Source organism: Carettochelys insculpta, chromosome 23 (genome assembly GCF_033958435.1).
Source record: "Carettochelys insculpta isolate YL-2023 chromosome 23, ASM3395843v1, whole genome shotgun sequence".
NCBI classification, from domain to species: Eukaryota; Metazoa; Chordata; order Testudines; family Carettochelyidae; genus Carettochelys; species Carettochelys insculpta.
In genome coordinates this window covers 13,428,813-13,445,662 of record NC_134159.1, presented here as the reverse complement: position 1 = coordinate 13,445,662, position 16,850 = coordinate 13,428,813, and the positions used below count along the sequence as shown (strand labels likewise).

Genomic DNA, 16,850 nt, shown 5'->3' with positions numbered 1-16,850 from the left:
ATTGCTCTTTGCTCCAACACTCCCCATGTGCTTTCAACACCAAAGCAGGAACCCAGAAGCGCCCAGCAGAATGAGTCAGACAGGCCCCTCGTGGCTTATCACTTCAGAGATCACAACCTGAGTCTGCAGCTGAGCTTCTACGCAGCAACCAGCTCTGTTTTCACTACTTCCTTTCCCCCTTCTGGCTGCCCCGCGCAAGCTGCAGTGACAAATAGTGTGAGCAGAGTTCAGCCAGCTCATTGCTGCTGGAGGAGCTGAGCCATGAGAGGTCCAATAAGTTCTTAGACTGCATTGGAGACAATTTTCTATTCCAAAAAGTTGAAAAAGCCACCAGGGGAGAACCTGTTCTGGATTTGATTTTGACAAATAAGGAGGACTTGGTCGAGAATTTGAAGGTGGGAGGCTGCTTGGGTGAAAGTGATCATGAAATCATAGAATTCACAATTCTAAGGACTGGTAGGAGAGAAAATAGCAAAACAGAGATGATGGATTTCAGGAAGGCAGATTTTGGTAAACTCAGAGAGCTGGTAGGTAAGATCCCATGGGAGGAAAAACTGAGGGGAAAAACAACTGAGGAGAGTTGGCAGTTTTTCAAAGAGACATAATTAAGGGCCCAAAAACAAGCTATTCCCCTATGTAGGAAAGATAGTAAATATGGTAAAAGACCGCCTTGGCTTAACAAGGAGATCCTGCATGATCTCAAACTAAAAAAGGAATCCTATAAAAAATGGAAACTGGGACAAATTACAAAGAATGAACACAGGCAAATAACACAGGAATGCAGGAGTAAAATTAGAAGGGCTAAGGCACAAAATGAGCTCCAACTAGCTACAGGCATAAAGGGTAACAAGAAGGCCTTTTACAAATATATTAGAAACAAGAGGAAGACCAAGGACAGGGTAGGGCCATTGCTCAGTGAGGAGGGAGAAACAGTAATGGGGAACTTGGAAATGGCAGATATGCTTAATGACTTCTTTGTTTCGGTCTTCACAGAGAAGTCTGAAGGAATGCCTGACATAGAGAATGCTGGTGGAAAAGGGGTAGAGTTAGTTTTCGAAATAAAAAAAGAACAAGTTAAAAACCATTTGGAAAAATTAGATGTCTGCAAGTCACCAGGGCCTGATGAAATGCATCCTAGAATCCTCAAGGAGCTGATAGAAGAGGTAGCTGAGCCGTTAGCTCTCATTTTTGGAAAGTCATGGGAGACAGGAGAGATTCCAGAAGACTGGAAGAGGGCAAATATAGTGCCCACCTACAAAAAGGGGAACAAGAACAACCCAGGAAATTACAGGCCAGTAAGCTTAACTTCTGTGCCAGGAAAGATAATGGAGCAGGTAGTTAAGGAAGTCATCTGCAAGCACTTGGAAGGTAGTAAAGTGATAGGGAACAGCCAGCATGGTTTTGTAAAAAACAAATCATGTCAAACCAACCTGATAGCTTTTTTTGACACTATAACGAGACTCGTAGATAAGGGAGAAGCAGTGGATGTGGTATACCTAGACTTTAGTAAAGCATTTGATACGGTCTCGCATAATATTCTTATCGACAAACTAGGCAAGTCCAACTTAAATGGGGCTGCAAGAAGGTGGTGGCATAACTGGCTGGCTAATCGCACCCAGAGAGTAGTTGTTAATGGTGCTCAATCCAGCTGGAAAAGCATAACAAGTGGGGTTCCGCAGGGGTCTGTTTTGGGACCAGTTCTGTTCAATATCTTCATTAATGATTTGGATATTGGCATAGAAAGTACGCTTATTAAGTTTGCAGATGATACCAAGCTGGGAGGGGTTGCAACTACCTTGGAGGATAGGGTCATAATTCAGAATGATCTAGATAAATTGGAGAAATGGTCTGAAGTAAACAGGATGAAGTTTAATAAAGATAAACGTAAGGTGCTGCACTTAGGAAGGAATAATCTGTTTCACACATACAGAATGGGAAAAGACTGTCTAGGAAGGAGTACAGCAGAAAGGGACCTAGGGGTTCTAGTAGATCACAAGTTAAATATGAGTCAACAGTGTGATGCTGTTGCAAAAAAAGCAAACATGATTCTGGGATACATTAGCAGGTGTGTTGTGAACAAGACACGAGAAATCATTCTACAGCTCTACTCTGCGCTGGTTAGACCTCAGCTGGAATATTGTGTCCAGTTCTGGGCACCCCAATTCAAGAAAGATGTGGAGAAATTAGAGAAGGTCCAGAGAAGAGCAACTAGAATGATAAAAGGTCTGGAGAACATGACTTATGAAGAAAGGCTGAAAGAATTGGGCTTGTTTAGCTTGGAAAAAAGAAGATTGAGGGGGGACATGATAGCGGTTTTCAGATATCTTAAAGGGTGTCATAAGGAAGAGGGAGAAAACTTGTTCTTCTTGGCCTCTGAGGAGAGAACAAGAGGCAACGGACTTAAACTGCAGCAAGGGAAGTTTAGGTTGGACATTAGGAAAAAGTTCCTAACTGTCAGGGTGGTCGAGTACTGGAATAAGTTGCCAAGGGAGGTTGTGGAATCTCCCTCGCTGGAGATATTTAAGAACAGATTAAATAGATGTCTATCAGGGATGGTGTAGATAGTGGTCGGTCCTGCCGTCGGGGCAGGGGACTGGACTCGATGGCCTCTCGAGGCCCCTTCCGGTCCTAGTGTTCTATGATTCTATGATTCTATGATCTCCCCAACTGCCGCCTTGTCAGTCCTCACACAAGATAAAAGCTTTCAAGCATTTTTAACCTATTGGGTTCTCTGGTCTAGACAAGGCCACAGAGTGAGGTGAAACCCAGTCAGGATTCCCCCAAGTGTTTTCATCCAACCTTTTCCATGCATGTGTGGAATAAATTTTGTTATGTGCACCGAGGCATGTATGAATGTGCACTGCCAGTAGAAACAAAACTTAGCTGCGGGCACTCTGCAAATCAACTGAGTGGCATTAGAAACTCACACAAGTGCACGGCTCACAGGGAACACTGGATCCCCCCCAAATTCTCCAGATCAAAGAAAATGTAACACAGGGACATGGCGACAGAGAGAATTCAAAAGCTCAGTTTTACATACTATAGGCTTCAGCCACAGTCCACTGGAGTCAAGAGGAGTCTTCCCCATAATTGCAATAGGCTTTGCATCAGGTCCTGTATTTCACCGTCACATCTGCAAAAGCCACCCCCACCCCCACCCCGTGGGTGCAAACAGGACAGGCTGCGGATATTCAGCTTGCGAGCAAAAATCCACGCAGCTGTCACTCATGGTGCTGCTGTGTTCAGAGGGCTGGAAAGTCACAATCAGCCCCTTGTGTGCCATTATGTCAGCACCCACCCCAGACAAGCCAGAGCATGCGGCTGTGAGCATCAAGTGCATCACAGGATGCAGAACAGCCTACTGATTAGAGCAGGCTGGGCTTGGGAATTGGGAGTCCTGAGTTTGATTATCTAGCCTGCAGATGCATGGCACTTCAGTTCTCCAGGCCCTGCTGTGTGGGTCTGTGAGGCTGGGACAACAGTGACGGCTCCCTCTTGGACACACTTTAGGATCCCCAGATAACAGGTGATAACTAAAAACCAACCCCCACCTGGCCCTAGGACACTGCAGGGTGAGGGGTGGTACAACAAGGGCAGAGATCCGAGAACCTGCCGCGAGCTGCACAAAGGTACTTGCTGGCCTGGGTTTGATTTAATTTGCTCTTACTTCTCCCCTTGCCCAAGCCTTGTACTGATGTCTTGCTCAGGAAGAGAATTCTCACTGTTTATCTTTTTTTTTCAATCCTACAGTATCACTGAGGAATAAGGAGCCATTTCCTCTCTCTCTTAAATCTAAGGCCTCATTAGATCAACTACCGCTTCCTGGCACTCTAGAGCAAATTCAGCATTTGCTTCCCAGATGGATCTTTTATTTATTGATTGATTGGAGTGATGATTATTAGACAGCAGGCAGACATGACACAGGAGGAAAAGCAGGGAGGAAAGAGCAGGCAGAAAGAGAGAGGAGCAGAGCAAACAGTCACAGCAAGCATCAGGTTACACCACCAGCACAAGGAGGGAAGCAGTGTCCCCTGTAAACCGAGTGCTTAGGGAGCCCCCCCAGGAAAGATTCAGGTGCCGCCCAGCTGATTAGCAGAGCGCCCAGATACACCCACGCTGCGCAGCATTGCTCCTATTGGTGGTGCACATCAAACATGTCTTGGTGCACATGACAAAATTTATTCTGCCCCTTAATGGTCAAAAACAGAAGGAACATTGGCGGGAACCGCCCCATCTTCTCTCCAACTAGTACCATTTGTCACAAGGGCTTGGACAAGAGGGACTGCAGAATCCAATCCAATCCAACAGACTGGCTCATCAGCGGAGCCCCAATTATCTTCTGCTCTGCCAAATTCCTCGCTCCCTTCAGCAGCTACAAGCTGGCAACGAAAGCTGCTCTAAAAACAAGGCAGCTCAGCCCATTCCCCAAGGAAGCACAGGAGGGTTTCAGCACCCTCAGGAAGACGAGGAGCAGAAGCTGGGTGTTGTCGAGTCAGGCTGTGACCCTGGACCAACGGGCAGACCTACTGACTAGATGCTGTCCAACGGGGCTGACAGCCCCAGGGTAAGGTGGGAGAGAGGCCTAGCTATGCACCCTCTGAAGGGGTGGGGCCTGAGGCACTCAGTCCTTAGTGCTGCCCAGACTGTAGCATGCCCCCCACCCACCCAATTCAGAGCCATATGGACCAGCACACGGCCGTCAATGTAGCAGGGGCAGGAGCCAGAGCTCCAGGCCACTTTGAAATGCTGGGCCCCAGAGCAACCGGCCCTTTGGCTGCCCCCCTCATTGGCAGGCCTGACTCTGTCAGAAGGGAGCAGGGAAGGCACATGGCTACAGAGCCGCTATCAGGCAGCATCACCGCAAAGGCCTGAAGAGACGAGCAGCATCTCAGACAGGGGACATTGTTCAGAGCAGCCTCTGCTGCACATCCAAGGGTTCCGTATCACAGGCAGGTGCATGCGACAGATATAATAAGGAGCCATCAGTTTGAACTCAATCAATTAGCGAGTCAAAGAGCAGCAGCCTTATGAGACGGCAGAAATAGCTTTCCACTTAGAGAGGGAAGCCCTGCCAGGACTGACAGCAGCTAACCATTAAGGCTTCGTGGAGGTCGGCAATCTTGCTGTTAGAAAATGGAACCCGAGCGCAAGCAGCGGCCCGAGCTGTTTTTTCTGGGCAGGGGGAAGGAGAAGATGGAGTTCTCCAGCGCAGAAGCACGCGGCAGGAACCAGAACAGAGCTGTGCAAACTAGGGATGTTAACCATTAACTAGTCCCTGAGGATGAGACTTACTGGTTACAGTTAACTGGTGGGGGCTGGTGCACCTCCTGGCCCGCCATAGGCAGGGGGGCTGCTACTGCCCCACAGGGCCCACTGCGGTTGCAAGGTGCTCCGGCATGGCGGAGCAGCTCTAGTCCACAGCAGCCCCAGAAGTGATGTGAGCAAGGGGTGCTCCAGGCCAGCCAGAGCAGCATCCGTCCACAGCAGGGGGCCCCTCTGTCCCTGCCCCAACACCCGTTTAATCAGTTAAGTGGTTAAACTTAAGGTTTAACCAGCTAACTAATTAAATGGGATTTTATATCCCAAGTGCAAACCACAGCTGAAAGCGCAAGAGAGAGAGAGAGAAAAGGTTACGAAATGTATGCAAATAAAGGTCTCCATTTCAAACACTGCTCCCATTGGAAAGCCATTGGCTTAATGCCAGGAAAACAAGGTAAAGATACCCGGGTGTCTTAGGGATGGACTCAGTGCTCCCGGTAAGCTGAGTGCGTGGGAGGTCATCCAGGAAGACTCCAATGCTGCCCAGCTGATTATAAGAGTGCCCACAATGCCCATAGCTGGCAGTGTGTGTCATAGAATCATAGAAGAGTAGGACTGGAAGGGACCTCGAGAGGCCATCGAGTCCAGCCCCCTGCCCTCATGGCAGGACCAAGCACTTTCTAGACCATCCCTGAAAGCCATCTATATAACCTCACATCTGCACGTCTTGGTACACATCTGCACATGTCTTGGTGCACATCTGCACGTCTTGGTGCACAGGACAAAATTTATTATGCACATGGATGCAAAAAATTAGAGGGAACCTTGGCTGGAACCATTACTGTCCCAGCCAGAGGATAATTCTCTGACAGGGTGTTCAGTAAGAGGAAAACAGCAGCGTCCCCAGGGACTTCCTCAGAACCACGGCTGCCCGCCCTTCTCCTTTTGCTACACTCCCATGCGTCTCAAAACCAGTTTTGATTTCAGAACAACATGGGGGCTCGTTATACAATCTGCTACTGCATTTGCTGCTCTCGCTCCTTTTCCACCATGTATTTCATCAGCATTTTTAACGGGGCACAGTGATTTCAGCCTATCCTGCATGTTACCCAAGCCAAAGTACAGATTTACAGGTAGGCAGTAATGGTTCCTTCAGGGCATTTGCAACTCCTCAGATCAAAAACTTTTACCATGTTAACTAAGTGCTTAAGTATTATTGCTTCTTATTATTAGCCCTGCCATTAAGGTCTGTTGGAGAATTACCCACAGATGTACTCCTCTGAGCCTGTCATCTCAAAGTTCAGGTGCTTCTTTTGTTGGATTTCTTTTCATCATATAAGAACAGCCAGATTCTGAAAGTTGTAGCTAAATTCTCTCACCCGCCTGGTTTTAAACCAAAACAGGAGCCCAGGCTTGGTTTACATTTTAAACTTATTCTGGAGTGACTATGATGGGCAGAAGTCAGAAGAACCCACAGCCCCTGGACAGCACAGCTAAGCCGGCAGAAAGCTGCTTCTGTCAATGTGGGTAAGGCCACTCAGGGAAGTGGTGCTGGTAAGCCAGCAGCACGTTGCACATCTGTTGATGTATGCTGCCTATCTAGCAGGCTGCGCCGGCGTAGTTATGCAGACCCAGGCTCTGCTGATAGACAGTGAGAAAGCTATCATTAACCCTTCAGCTGCCGTACAGTTCCTATAATCCATAGGTCCTATAATCCCCTACGTAAGAGCACATTTATACGTACTAGAAGATCAACTTGGCCAGGGCTGATCTTCTGGGCTTCGATTTTGTACATCTAGTGGGGACACGCCAAATCGAACCAACAGGGCTCACTAGTTGACCCTGGTATTCCTCATTCTCCGTGAGAACAGCATGGTAAGTCAATCTTAGATACGTCGATTCCAGCTGTGCAATTGTTGTAGCTAGAATAGCATCACTAGGATTGACTTCCAGGTCTAATGCAGACCTGCCCGAAGTATTGCCATGCCTATCTGGAGGTCCTATGGTAGCTATTCACAGTGGTGTGCCTCCAAGGCAGTTCTAGCCCTAATTCTACACTTTAAACCCTTCTCTCTTAACATTATAGGTTTGGATTCTCCAAGCTGTCTAAGGGAGTTCGGCGCCATGCTCCCATTTAACCTCAGTTGAATCCAGTGCTGAACATTCCTTGAAAAAACACCATATTATGGTTTTAATGTGCATCTGCGACAGACCAGCATGAAAGGAGGGACCAGTGTGGAGAGACTTGAGCTCAAGTGCTAGGCAGTGTTCCCAGTAATTTTTATCCTCCAGGGATGGAATAAATTTTGACATGTGCCCTGAGGCATGTGCGGATGTGCACCACCCACAGAAACACCTGTTTTCAGCTGTGGGCACTCTGATCAGCTGGACGACAGCCTGACACTCTCCTGGGCAGCCACCCAAATGCTCAGCTTACAGGGAAAGCCTAGTAATAACGCACAAAAACCAGAAAAGGCTTCATGCAGCCAATGTTCTAAGTTAGCCCTGGCCTACTCAGTGTTTGTACTTATGCAACTATTTCAGTGCGGGGTGTGATCTGTTACCTAATCCGTGACACTGGTGGAACCCCTTCCGTGGATAGCGCGATGTCTGTATACACATGCCTAAACTGGTATAGCATATTCCCGTTCTTGCATGAGAACGGCTGTGCTAATATTAAGCAGCTGCCTACTAACTGCATCCCCACTAGAAGAGTTGTACTGCATTAACAAAACTGCTAGAGTAAAGGAGGTTCCATTTGTGTGTGTGTGGCAAAGTCCATAGAAGTGCGAGTTTTTCTGCAACCAACGTTCTGACCGCACGGCCCCCTGGCGCTTGGGTGGCTACTGATGGGGAGTTTGCAGTCAAGAGTGTCAAATATCACAGTATCAATCCCAGCACAGGAAGCTGGCTGGGAGAGAAAGGATTTGAAACCTTCTGTTTCCCAGATGCAGAGCATACTGCTGGAATGTTAACATGAAATGTGCAGAGCGGGGCTCGAGATGTCTTGCTAATCACAGGTCACCTGGATCTCTGTACTGGGACCCAAACTTATGCAAACCAAATGCTCCCAGGGTAGGAAAAAGTCACTTCTGAGCATTTCTGGCTCCTTTTGACGCTTCTCTCCACAGGCACTCAGTAATACGTAAGGCCAGGACTTAAGAACACTCTGTCGGGCAGAGAGGTGACCTCACCAGTCCCTTTATCAAACAATCTGCAAAACGACACTTCCTTCCGTGACCGCACAAAGGGCCTGCAGAAGAGTGACCATGTTGCAAACCAGATTGCAATTCACCCTCTTTACAAACTACTGCTGGCAGAATTAATAATGAAATATTTGTACTCATTAGCATAGCTTTCTTCTGGGGCCTCCCAGTGCTTTCCGAACATCCAGTTATCTTTCAAGTAGTACTCCAGAAAGATTGGTAAATACTATTGTACCCATTTTACAGAAAAGGGGAAGGGGCTACTTTTCTTGCTATTACAGCCAGGGCGTGCAAAATGCTGTGGCCAAGCAACAGTGCCTAGACAGATACTCCTCATGCAGCGGAGATGACTTCAAAAAGTGCTCAGCAACTCCTACCCCTTTAAGAAGCTGCAGCATGCACATCTCCCAGTAGCAACCTCAAGCACTGGCAGGTGCATATAGGGGGAGGGGAAGCAGGCGGCAGGACCCTCAGCTATGCCCCTAATCCATCCAAGCATAACCCTGACAACTGCACTAGCCAATCCCCCTCCAATCTTGCAATCTGAGGGCATCAGGACCCAGGCATCCTGCTCTTAAAGTGTACCCACACGTAGAGCCAAAGTGGACTGGTTGCCTCATGTCACCCCGTGTGCCAGTGACAAAGGCAGGACTTGACCTCAGGAGACTGAACTCACAGACCCTTGTTCTGTTCACTAAGAGCCATTCCCTTGATTCCAGCCAAGGCAAACCTTCCTGGAGCTGGCTCGCCTTCCCTTGCCCTGATCCTGGGGGCGGAAAGAGAGACATCTCGTCAGAGTGAAATCAGAAACAGAAGTGTTCAAAAGGACACACAGAGAGACCTCCTGCCACCATTGTGGAGCTTATTTCTTCCTCTTCCCTGGAGGCAACGACACCCTCAGCCCAATCTGTCATGGCCCCAGGAGGCTGCAAGAAGTGAAATGAAACCAGAAGCAGATGCAGCCCTCAGCGGTTACACCTCTAGCCTTTATGATGATGTTGTTGCACTCTCTGGAACCAGGTTGGCCAGGCCTTCCTCCCTCCCTCCCGCGTTGGTAATGACGAGACAGACAGAGGTGTGCTCCAGCAGTGCTGTGCCCAGAAGCAACGCAACTACTTTATACTCATCGCTCTCCCCAAAGCCTACCCTGAGCAAGGAGCACACGCTGCCTTCCTGACCCACAGCTCCTCCCGAAGAGCTCTGTGCAGCTCAAAGGCTCGTCTCTTTCCTAGCAGCTGGTGCAGTAACAGCTATGACCTCTCCCATCTTGTGCATCGGGGAACAACGAGGCTGCAACAGCACCGCAAGCCGTCTCAGGGGGTAGCCATGTTAGTCTGTAGCATCACACACAACAAACAACGAGCTGTCCTGTAAACGATTTGTCAGTCTTTGAGGTGCTACAGGACAGCAAGCAGTGAGGGCGAGGGGAGTTCCAAACCGGCACGGGCCAGGTGGCCCTGCCCTGCCCCTGCTTTGCCCATGCCCTGCCCCCTCCCCACCTCTTCCTCTGGAAGTCCCATGCCACTTCCAGCAGTGCATGGACAGTCCTGTCCCAAGAGCTGCGCTGTGGGGCGGAACTGTTCCCACACCTTCCAGAAGCAGAGCGGTGCTGACAGTGAGTGTGGGGGGCAGGGAACAGATGCTGGGGATGCACATGACCCCCAACTGCAGGCTCCATCTTTAGGCATTCAAGGCCATGGACAGGGAGTGGGTGTAGTCTACACTCTAAAGACGTCAGAGCTAGAGCATCAGGCACTCCCAAGAGGGGAAGCCGTGACCAGCAGGTGCCTCGCAATGGGATATCAAAGGCAGGTCCTCAGTTTTTAGGTATTAGTTATTACTGCTTCCATCACCACCAGGCCTGGGCACTTTGGAACTGCCTCTGCCACTCGAGCCCTTCATCAGCTCCTAGGCAAGGAAAGCTGGGAGTGCCTGGGCCCAGGACTAACTGCACAAGGTCTCTCGGGGCTTGCTGACATTGTACTTTCCTGCGCTGAAATGTTCCCATTCAGAGTTAGTTAGCCGCTCCCCTCGTGGAGCTGGTTCACCTAGAGCACGATGAGGATTCTCACCCAGCACTGTTGCCATGACCACTCAGCAGCGCTTTAAACGCGGCCGTGCGGACACAGCCTCTGTCTCTATAATGAAACACCCACATAGCAGCCAGACCAACTTTACCAAGCTCTCGTTTGCCACCTGCTTCATCCCACACCCTTCATCTTCCAAAGGCCCCAAATCTTACAACAGATCCCTGGCAAATGGTGCATGTGCGGTCAATTGGACCCCATATTCCCTGCAGCCCTTATTTGCTCATCAGTAGGAATCTCTTTAGGCCCAAGCTCCAGGAAGAACTTGAATAGCACCTTCTGTGATACCACACCACAGACCTGATCCTGGGAAACACTCCCACAAACATGAATGGGGCCCTACTTGGGCCCTAGAGGGACAGAGCCAGTGACTGCTCTGGAGTGCTCTCCCAGTGAAAGTCAATGGAAAGCAGATCAGGCTGGTCTGAATGTGGAAAAAGGTAACGCAACATGTCCCCACAGACCCTCCACAACCACAGCAAAGTGAGGTCAAAAATCCCTCTTCAGAGTAACCAGGATTCAAACTGAACAGTAACCATCATCGCCTCCTTCTAAGGATTCAAGGCAAGGCTTGGAATGAGACCTTCCAATAAACTGATTGAAAAAGTGGAAGGAGCAGCCATGAAATGATGAGCTGAAAGACCAAGCGCTAATGACAAGTAAGGATTTCTTCTGCATTTCATAATAAACAGGGCCAAGCAATTACTGCAATTAAAGATTTACGATAAAAGCACTTTATATTTGGGAGACTGTGAATATCAATTACATATTTAGTATGTTATTCTCCAACCTAAGGAGAAACCCTCGCCTTGTAGTTTTGCAGGATGAAAAGAATGATTAAAGGAGGCTGGGGAGGGGAGAAATTGTGGTGACTTTCTGGGACTGATTAGCAGGATTCAGGAGTGTGTATACACGAGAGAGTGAAGACAAGATGCACCAGCCCCTCTTTTGCACTGCCACTTTGCCAGTTACTAACCCACAGGCAGCATTGCTGGCCAGCGACACAGAGGTTAAATGGTAACACAGAGAAAGCCGTCCTAGTCTATATACTCTCAAAACAAAAGAGCAGTCCAGTAGCACTTTAAAGACTAACAAAATAATTTATTAGGTGATGAGCTTTCATGGGACAGACCCACGAAGGCCTGAAGAAGTGGGTCTGTCTGTGCCCCAAAAGCTCATCAGCTAATACATTATTTTGTTAGTCTGTAAAGTGCTACTGGACTGCTCTTTTGTTTTGATAGGTTAAATGGTTACAGATGGGCCAGGCTACTCCTTTGGCTCCTTAATTCAGATCTCAGTTGCGAAACATTGCAGCTTCAGCTTGGAGGGAAGGGGAAATGGCTTATCTGCTCGAGAGCAAGAACGCATAAAACACAGAAAAGCAATTACATGCCTTCAGTTTCCACTCCCCTGTTTTTATAGAGCTTGTCTGGGAATCTGAGTGATTTTATGCATTAGAGAGAGATGATGATCAAAATGAGCAGCAATGACATGCATGGGGGGCTGAGACACAGCAGCACTGGATATTTATTTTCCTGTAGTTATAGATCCTTATAAACACCATATTTCTCTGGAGGGAGGCACGAACCCAAAGTTCGGCAGCTGAACAGCAGGGGCGATGAAGCTTTTCTCTAGAACCGAGCTTTGGGGATGCACAGCTAGGGATGCCTTCAGATTTTCAGTTCCCTGTACAGTTCTACATCTGTTTAAAGCAGGAGGAGTGCACAGTGTACAAATGGATGTTCAAAACATACACAGGGGCAGCCGGGGGGCAGGGTGTTCTTTCCTGATGTTTCACTGTTTTCAGTCCACAGCTCTTTCAACACACCTACTTGAATACTGACCGTAGCATTTTTAAGGCCAAGCCTGGGATATTGTCTTGAGCAATTTAACATTTACCATTAGGAGCATTAACCACAGCTTCCCCTGCCTGCCACCACTCTGTTTACCACCACCAAAAACTTTGCAAAGATTCTAGACCAGACATGGGCAAAGCGTGGGGGAGGGCTCCCTCGGAGGGGCACTGAATTTTCTTAAGGTGGAGCACAGCATGATCAGCTGCTGGATCTCAGGCTCACCCATGTAATTAAAAATGTTGAACTATGTTACTGTTTTTGTGTCTGTGTATTCACATTTATATACCAATTAATAAAGTTTTTTACATTCTACAGACTTATTTTCTTACACATGCCAAAGGGGTTGTTCTTCTCCCATATGAAGATAATCAACATTTCTATTGGTTCGGATGACATTCCATGGGTTGGGAGGGCCCTGCTAATTGCAGGGATGAAAAGTGGGGCCCGACAAAGAGAGTTTGCTCGCCCTCGTTCTAGACCACCGCTGTCACGTTACAACAAATGGGAACACAGAGCAAGATCCTCAGCTGGCATAAACCCATGAAGCTTCGGCACACTTTTGTCAGCAGGATCTGAAGGAATGCTTCCCTTACAGCCAGTGGGAAGGGACAGGAGAGAGCCCGACTGTGTCTATGTAAATAAAGTTTGCTCCTGCTTTGCTTAGATTTCTTGGCTATTCAGAAGACAGAATGGTATTCGGCTCACTGTAACCAACTTAACTGGTGACCCAACACCAGCTCTGTGTGTATCACATGCAGGGATAGCTGAAATATGGTGACCAATGTTCGTAGCTTTGTGGGAATACAGAAAAGTAGGACTGTGCTAAATTGTTCCAGGGGAAAGGACTCACATGCAGCCGAAAGAAGCTTGCTTAGCAGGGGCGCGACTTTTAGAGGCTTACGGGAGCAGAGAGGGTGATGGGAGATTATTCTGGTTAAGAGGCTGCATGCCCTCCCCTGCGTGGACTGGTTGGACACCACCACCAACGCCATTCCAGGTACAGAACTAAACTGGCAGCATTAGAATCCTTTTTTCTTATGGTAGCTGTACGGGGGCTGTGTTTCTTCTATCCTGCTTGCTAAGAGTTGAAATCATTTGAGACTGATAGGCAGAAATCCCAGCCAAGCCATGGATGATGCCTGACAGCCCAGTGAAGAGAGGCGATGAGACGGCGGTAGAGAACAGCAAATAGGAGGATGGCGAGTGCCCAGTGCAGTAAGATGCCTCTCTACCTCCCCCACTCAGATACATCTCTGAACTTAGAATCTGCCCTGACCCAGGGCCATAACTGTGAGTGGGGCACAGAGGAGGAGGGTTGGGCAGGTGAAGGGGACATTTAGGTTGCTGAACTTAAGAACCTGAGATGAAAAGGACACTGCCAACCTACTTGGGATGGGACTTTAACTCATGGTTTATGTTTATGAACCCTGCGGTGTTTTCCCAAATGAATGCCAAGTTGCTTCCCTCTCTTTTATTAAGTTTCTTTTCTACACTCAGGCTGTACTAGTGAGTGGGGAAGCATTGCCTCTCCAAGGCGCCCGGGGGCGAGGTGTCCATTTCCCAGGTTACTGAGTGGGGGCTGAAGCCGATTCTGTGTTGATGGATGGAGGGGTTGACAGAAGGGTTACGCTTACACCAGCTGAGGATCTGGCTCCGAGACTTTTGCCACGTTCTCCCATATGCGACTGAGATGCCGCCGTGCAGCACAGTCACAGAAGGCTGGACAGAGTCAAATGAGATTACAGTCCAAGGCCCAACTGCCAATAATACAGAGGCAAATTTCACGGTATGTCTGCCATGGACCCAACCTCTCCAAGCAGGAGGGAGTGGGTTACGGTGAGGAACACAGAGTAGGACCTCTGCTTCCATTCATTGCACCTAATATTTACATACACTCTGTCATTTCCAATTCAGAAGGTGATGCCAACAGGCAGCCCTTGAACTTAAGTTTCCTATTGCAGGTCCAGCCCACGCCCAACACCCGCCCTCATGTGCTCTCTGTGCCTCCATCCCCCAGCCGGAAAGTACCTTCTTTTCATGATACTGATATGAAAATCCTCCTCCTGCTTCACTTCAGGGTGCTGACCATTAGCCTTGTCGCTCTCCTCGCTGTCGTCGCTATGTGAGAAAATGGAGGTCAGCTCTTTCTTTGGGAGCCTGGTAGGAGGCAGAGGGATGGTTCTCTTCTCAGCCAGGCGACCCCGGTTCTGGCGAGCGGGAGGGATGAGCACCGGACGTTGGGGAGAAGAGGAAAGAAGGAGAACTTGATTAGACAAGTCAGGGTCCAAAAGTTCACCTCGCATGCTACGCAGAGAGAGTCAGAGCCCAGTTAACACAGAGGCGTAGGTTAACATACAGGCTTTCTTCCAGGGGTTGGTTGCTCATTACTGTCATACTCAGTGTAAATTTGCTGCAGCCATGTCAAATTCCCATTCCCTCCTACGCTCTGCCTGCTGGTCAGGTCCACAAGAGAGCCAGGAAGGCAGCAGAGAGAGGGCCCTGCCTGCCTCCCCTGGAAAGATTTCGTACTTATTATACAGGACAGATTTCATACCTCACCCATGAGGCTCAACCCAGCACCAAGCCCATGCTCCGATTGAGTCCCACTTACGTCCTATTTTGACTGAAGTGGTGCACGAGGGGAGAGGGGAAACCACCTGAGATACACAGCTTCTTGCAGGCTTTCAACTCGGGGGCAAATTCCCTTCAGCCAGAATACTGACAAGCTCACCCTAAAAGCCCCCTGTGACTCGAATAGAAATTTCCATGCTGTCCCACGGTGGCCATCACGCTTCCATCACACCACACGTACCACTATCCCTACAGCGCTTTTCATCGTCCTTGTCACACCCCCAGCTGAATCGGGTGGATTTTAACAGAAGAGGGGACCCAGGCAAAATAGCCCCAGGCTGCCCTGCCAATGCACGCCAATCGTCATGCAACTCGTGAGAAAGCCAAAGTACAGAGAGCTTGAAAACTCTTTAGGCAGACGACTGTCTTTTTGTTGGATGTGTAAGGCTGACGGACCTTGGGCGTCAGCAGGAAGGATTGAACCGGTGACCTGAGGGGCTAAATCAGGGCTCAGCAACCTTTGCAAGCCAGAGTGCTGAAATTTGACCTTGTGACACCTATGCAGGGTTGGAGTGCTGGTGATAGTCTTTGAAGTCACTAATAGTCCTACTGACAACAGCTTCATTAATAAGTACGGGAAGATGCAGCACTTTACTGTGTAGGAGGTGGCTGGTAGCATTAGCTGGTCTTTTGTTAACCCACCGGTGGCCGGGCTTTGAGCAAGCTACTGGCTACGTGGGGAAGAGCGGGTGGGGCTGAGTGACCACCTCACATGCCAGTGAAAATTGGTGCCTGTGTCACTCTTGACACCCACGCTGGGTATTGCTGACCCCTGGGCTGAGTCACTTGCCTCTCCAGCGTGAGCGAAAAGCCAACTGGCCCTTCCCTAAGGCCGCACAGCAGAGTCATCACTCTCCCTTGTCAGCGGTCTCAGTGTCTCCGGAGTCACATCTGTATGACAGCACCTGGCAGAAGGGGTTCCTAATCCCAGTAGTGACCATATATCTCATGTCTGATTGGTGTCATGTAACCCAGCAGCTCTCAACCTGCCCCAACTACTACTATACCCCCAGGTCTGATTGGTCTTGCAACCCCCCGAGTTTCACCCCACTGAAAAATTACGTGCTCACAAAATTGGGCCTACAAATACAAATGTGCCACAGCACACGAGGCCCGGAAAATTGCTTCCTTTCTCGTTTTTACCACACAGCGATAAAACAACTCAACTGGAATATTAATAGTGTACTAACACGTCAGTGCACAGCTGTGTACACAAGTGCTGTCGGTGTGCAATGTTAGACTATGTCTGTACTTACCAGGAATGGGACGAACTTCCCGGGATCAACTTCACATGCCAAGTGGGGACGCGCGCAATCGAACTATCAGTGTTCGACAGTTGACCCCTGGTGAGGGCTAAGGGAGGTCGATGGGAGAGTTTCTCCTGTTGACCTCCCTCACCGAGGATGGCCAGATAAGTCGATCCTAGATAAGTCGATCCCAGCTACGCTATAGTCGTAGCTGGAATTGCATATCTAGGATCAACTTTCATGTTTTTTGTAGACCTGGCCTTAGTTAGCACCAACTCTGCCACTGCCTTTTATGTAGCTCATTGTAAAACTAAGGAAGTATCTGGATAAGTTGATGCATTCCCAGAAGACCTCCATACACCTGCAGGGCTACACATACCCCTGGTTGACAACATCCGGTGTAATCCATCCATGAGTGTGTGCCACTGGTTTCCCCGCCGCCTAATCCATGGATGATGGGCGTTTGTTACAGCCCCACTTGGGAGCGTGGGATTTTTAGCTCAAGCTGAAGAAACTCATGCTTCCCACTCAGGGCCACACCGTTACACTCCCACAAGAATCAGG

The 16,850-nt window shown here is 48.9% G+C and overlaps 1 protein-coding gene across 4 annotated transcripts in view; it reads right to left on the bottom strand.

Annotated features, from left to right (window-relative positions):
• The window catches only part of SAMD11 (sterile alpha motif domain containing 11), a 213,736-nt gene that overhangs the window by 127,322 nt on the left and 69,564 nt on the right, over nucleotides 1-16,850 (bottom strand). For all 4 annotated transcript variants that reach the window (XM_074975990.1, XM_074975989.1, XM_074975992.1 and 1 more), the window contains exon 3: nucleotides 14,437-14,615. In XM_074975990.1, coding sequence (XP_074832091.1) covers nucleotides 14,437-14,615 — 179 coding nt within the window. The remainder of the gene's footprint in view (nucleotides 1-14,436; nucleotides 14,616-16,850) is intronic.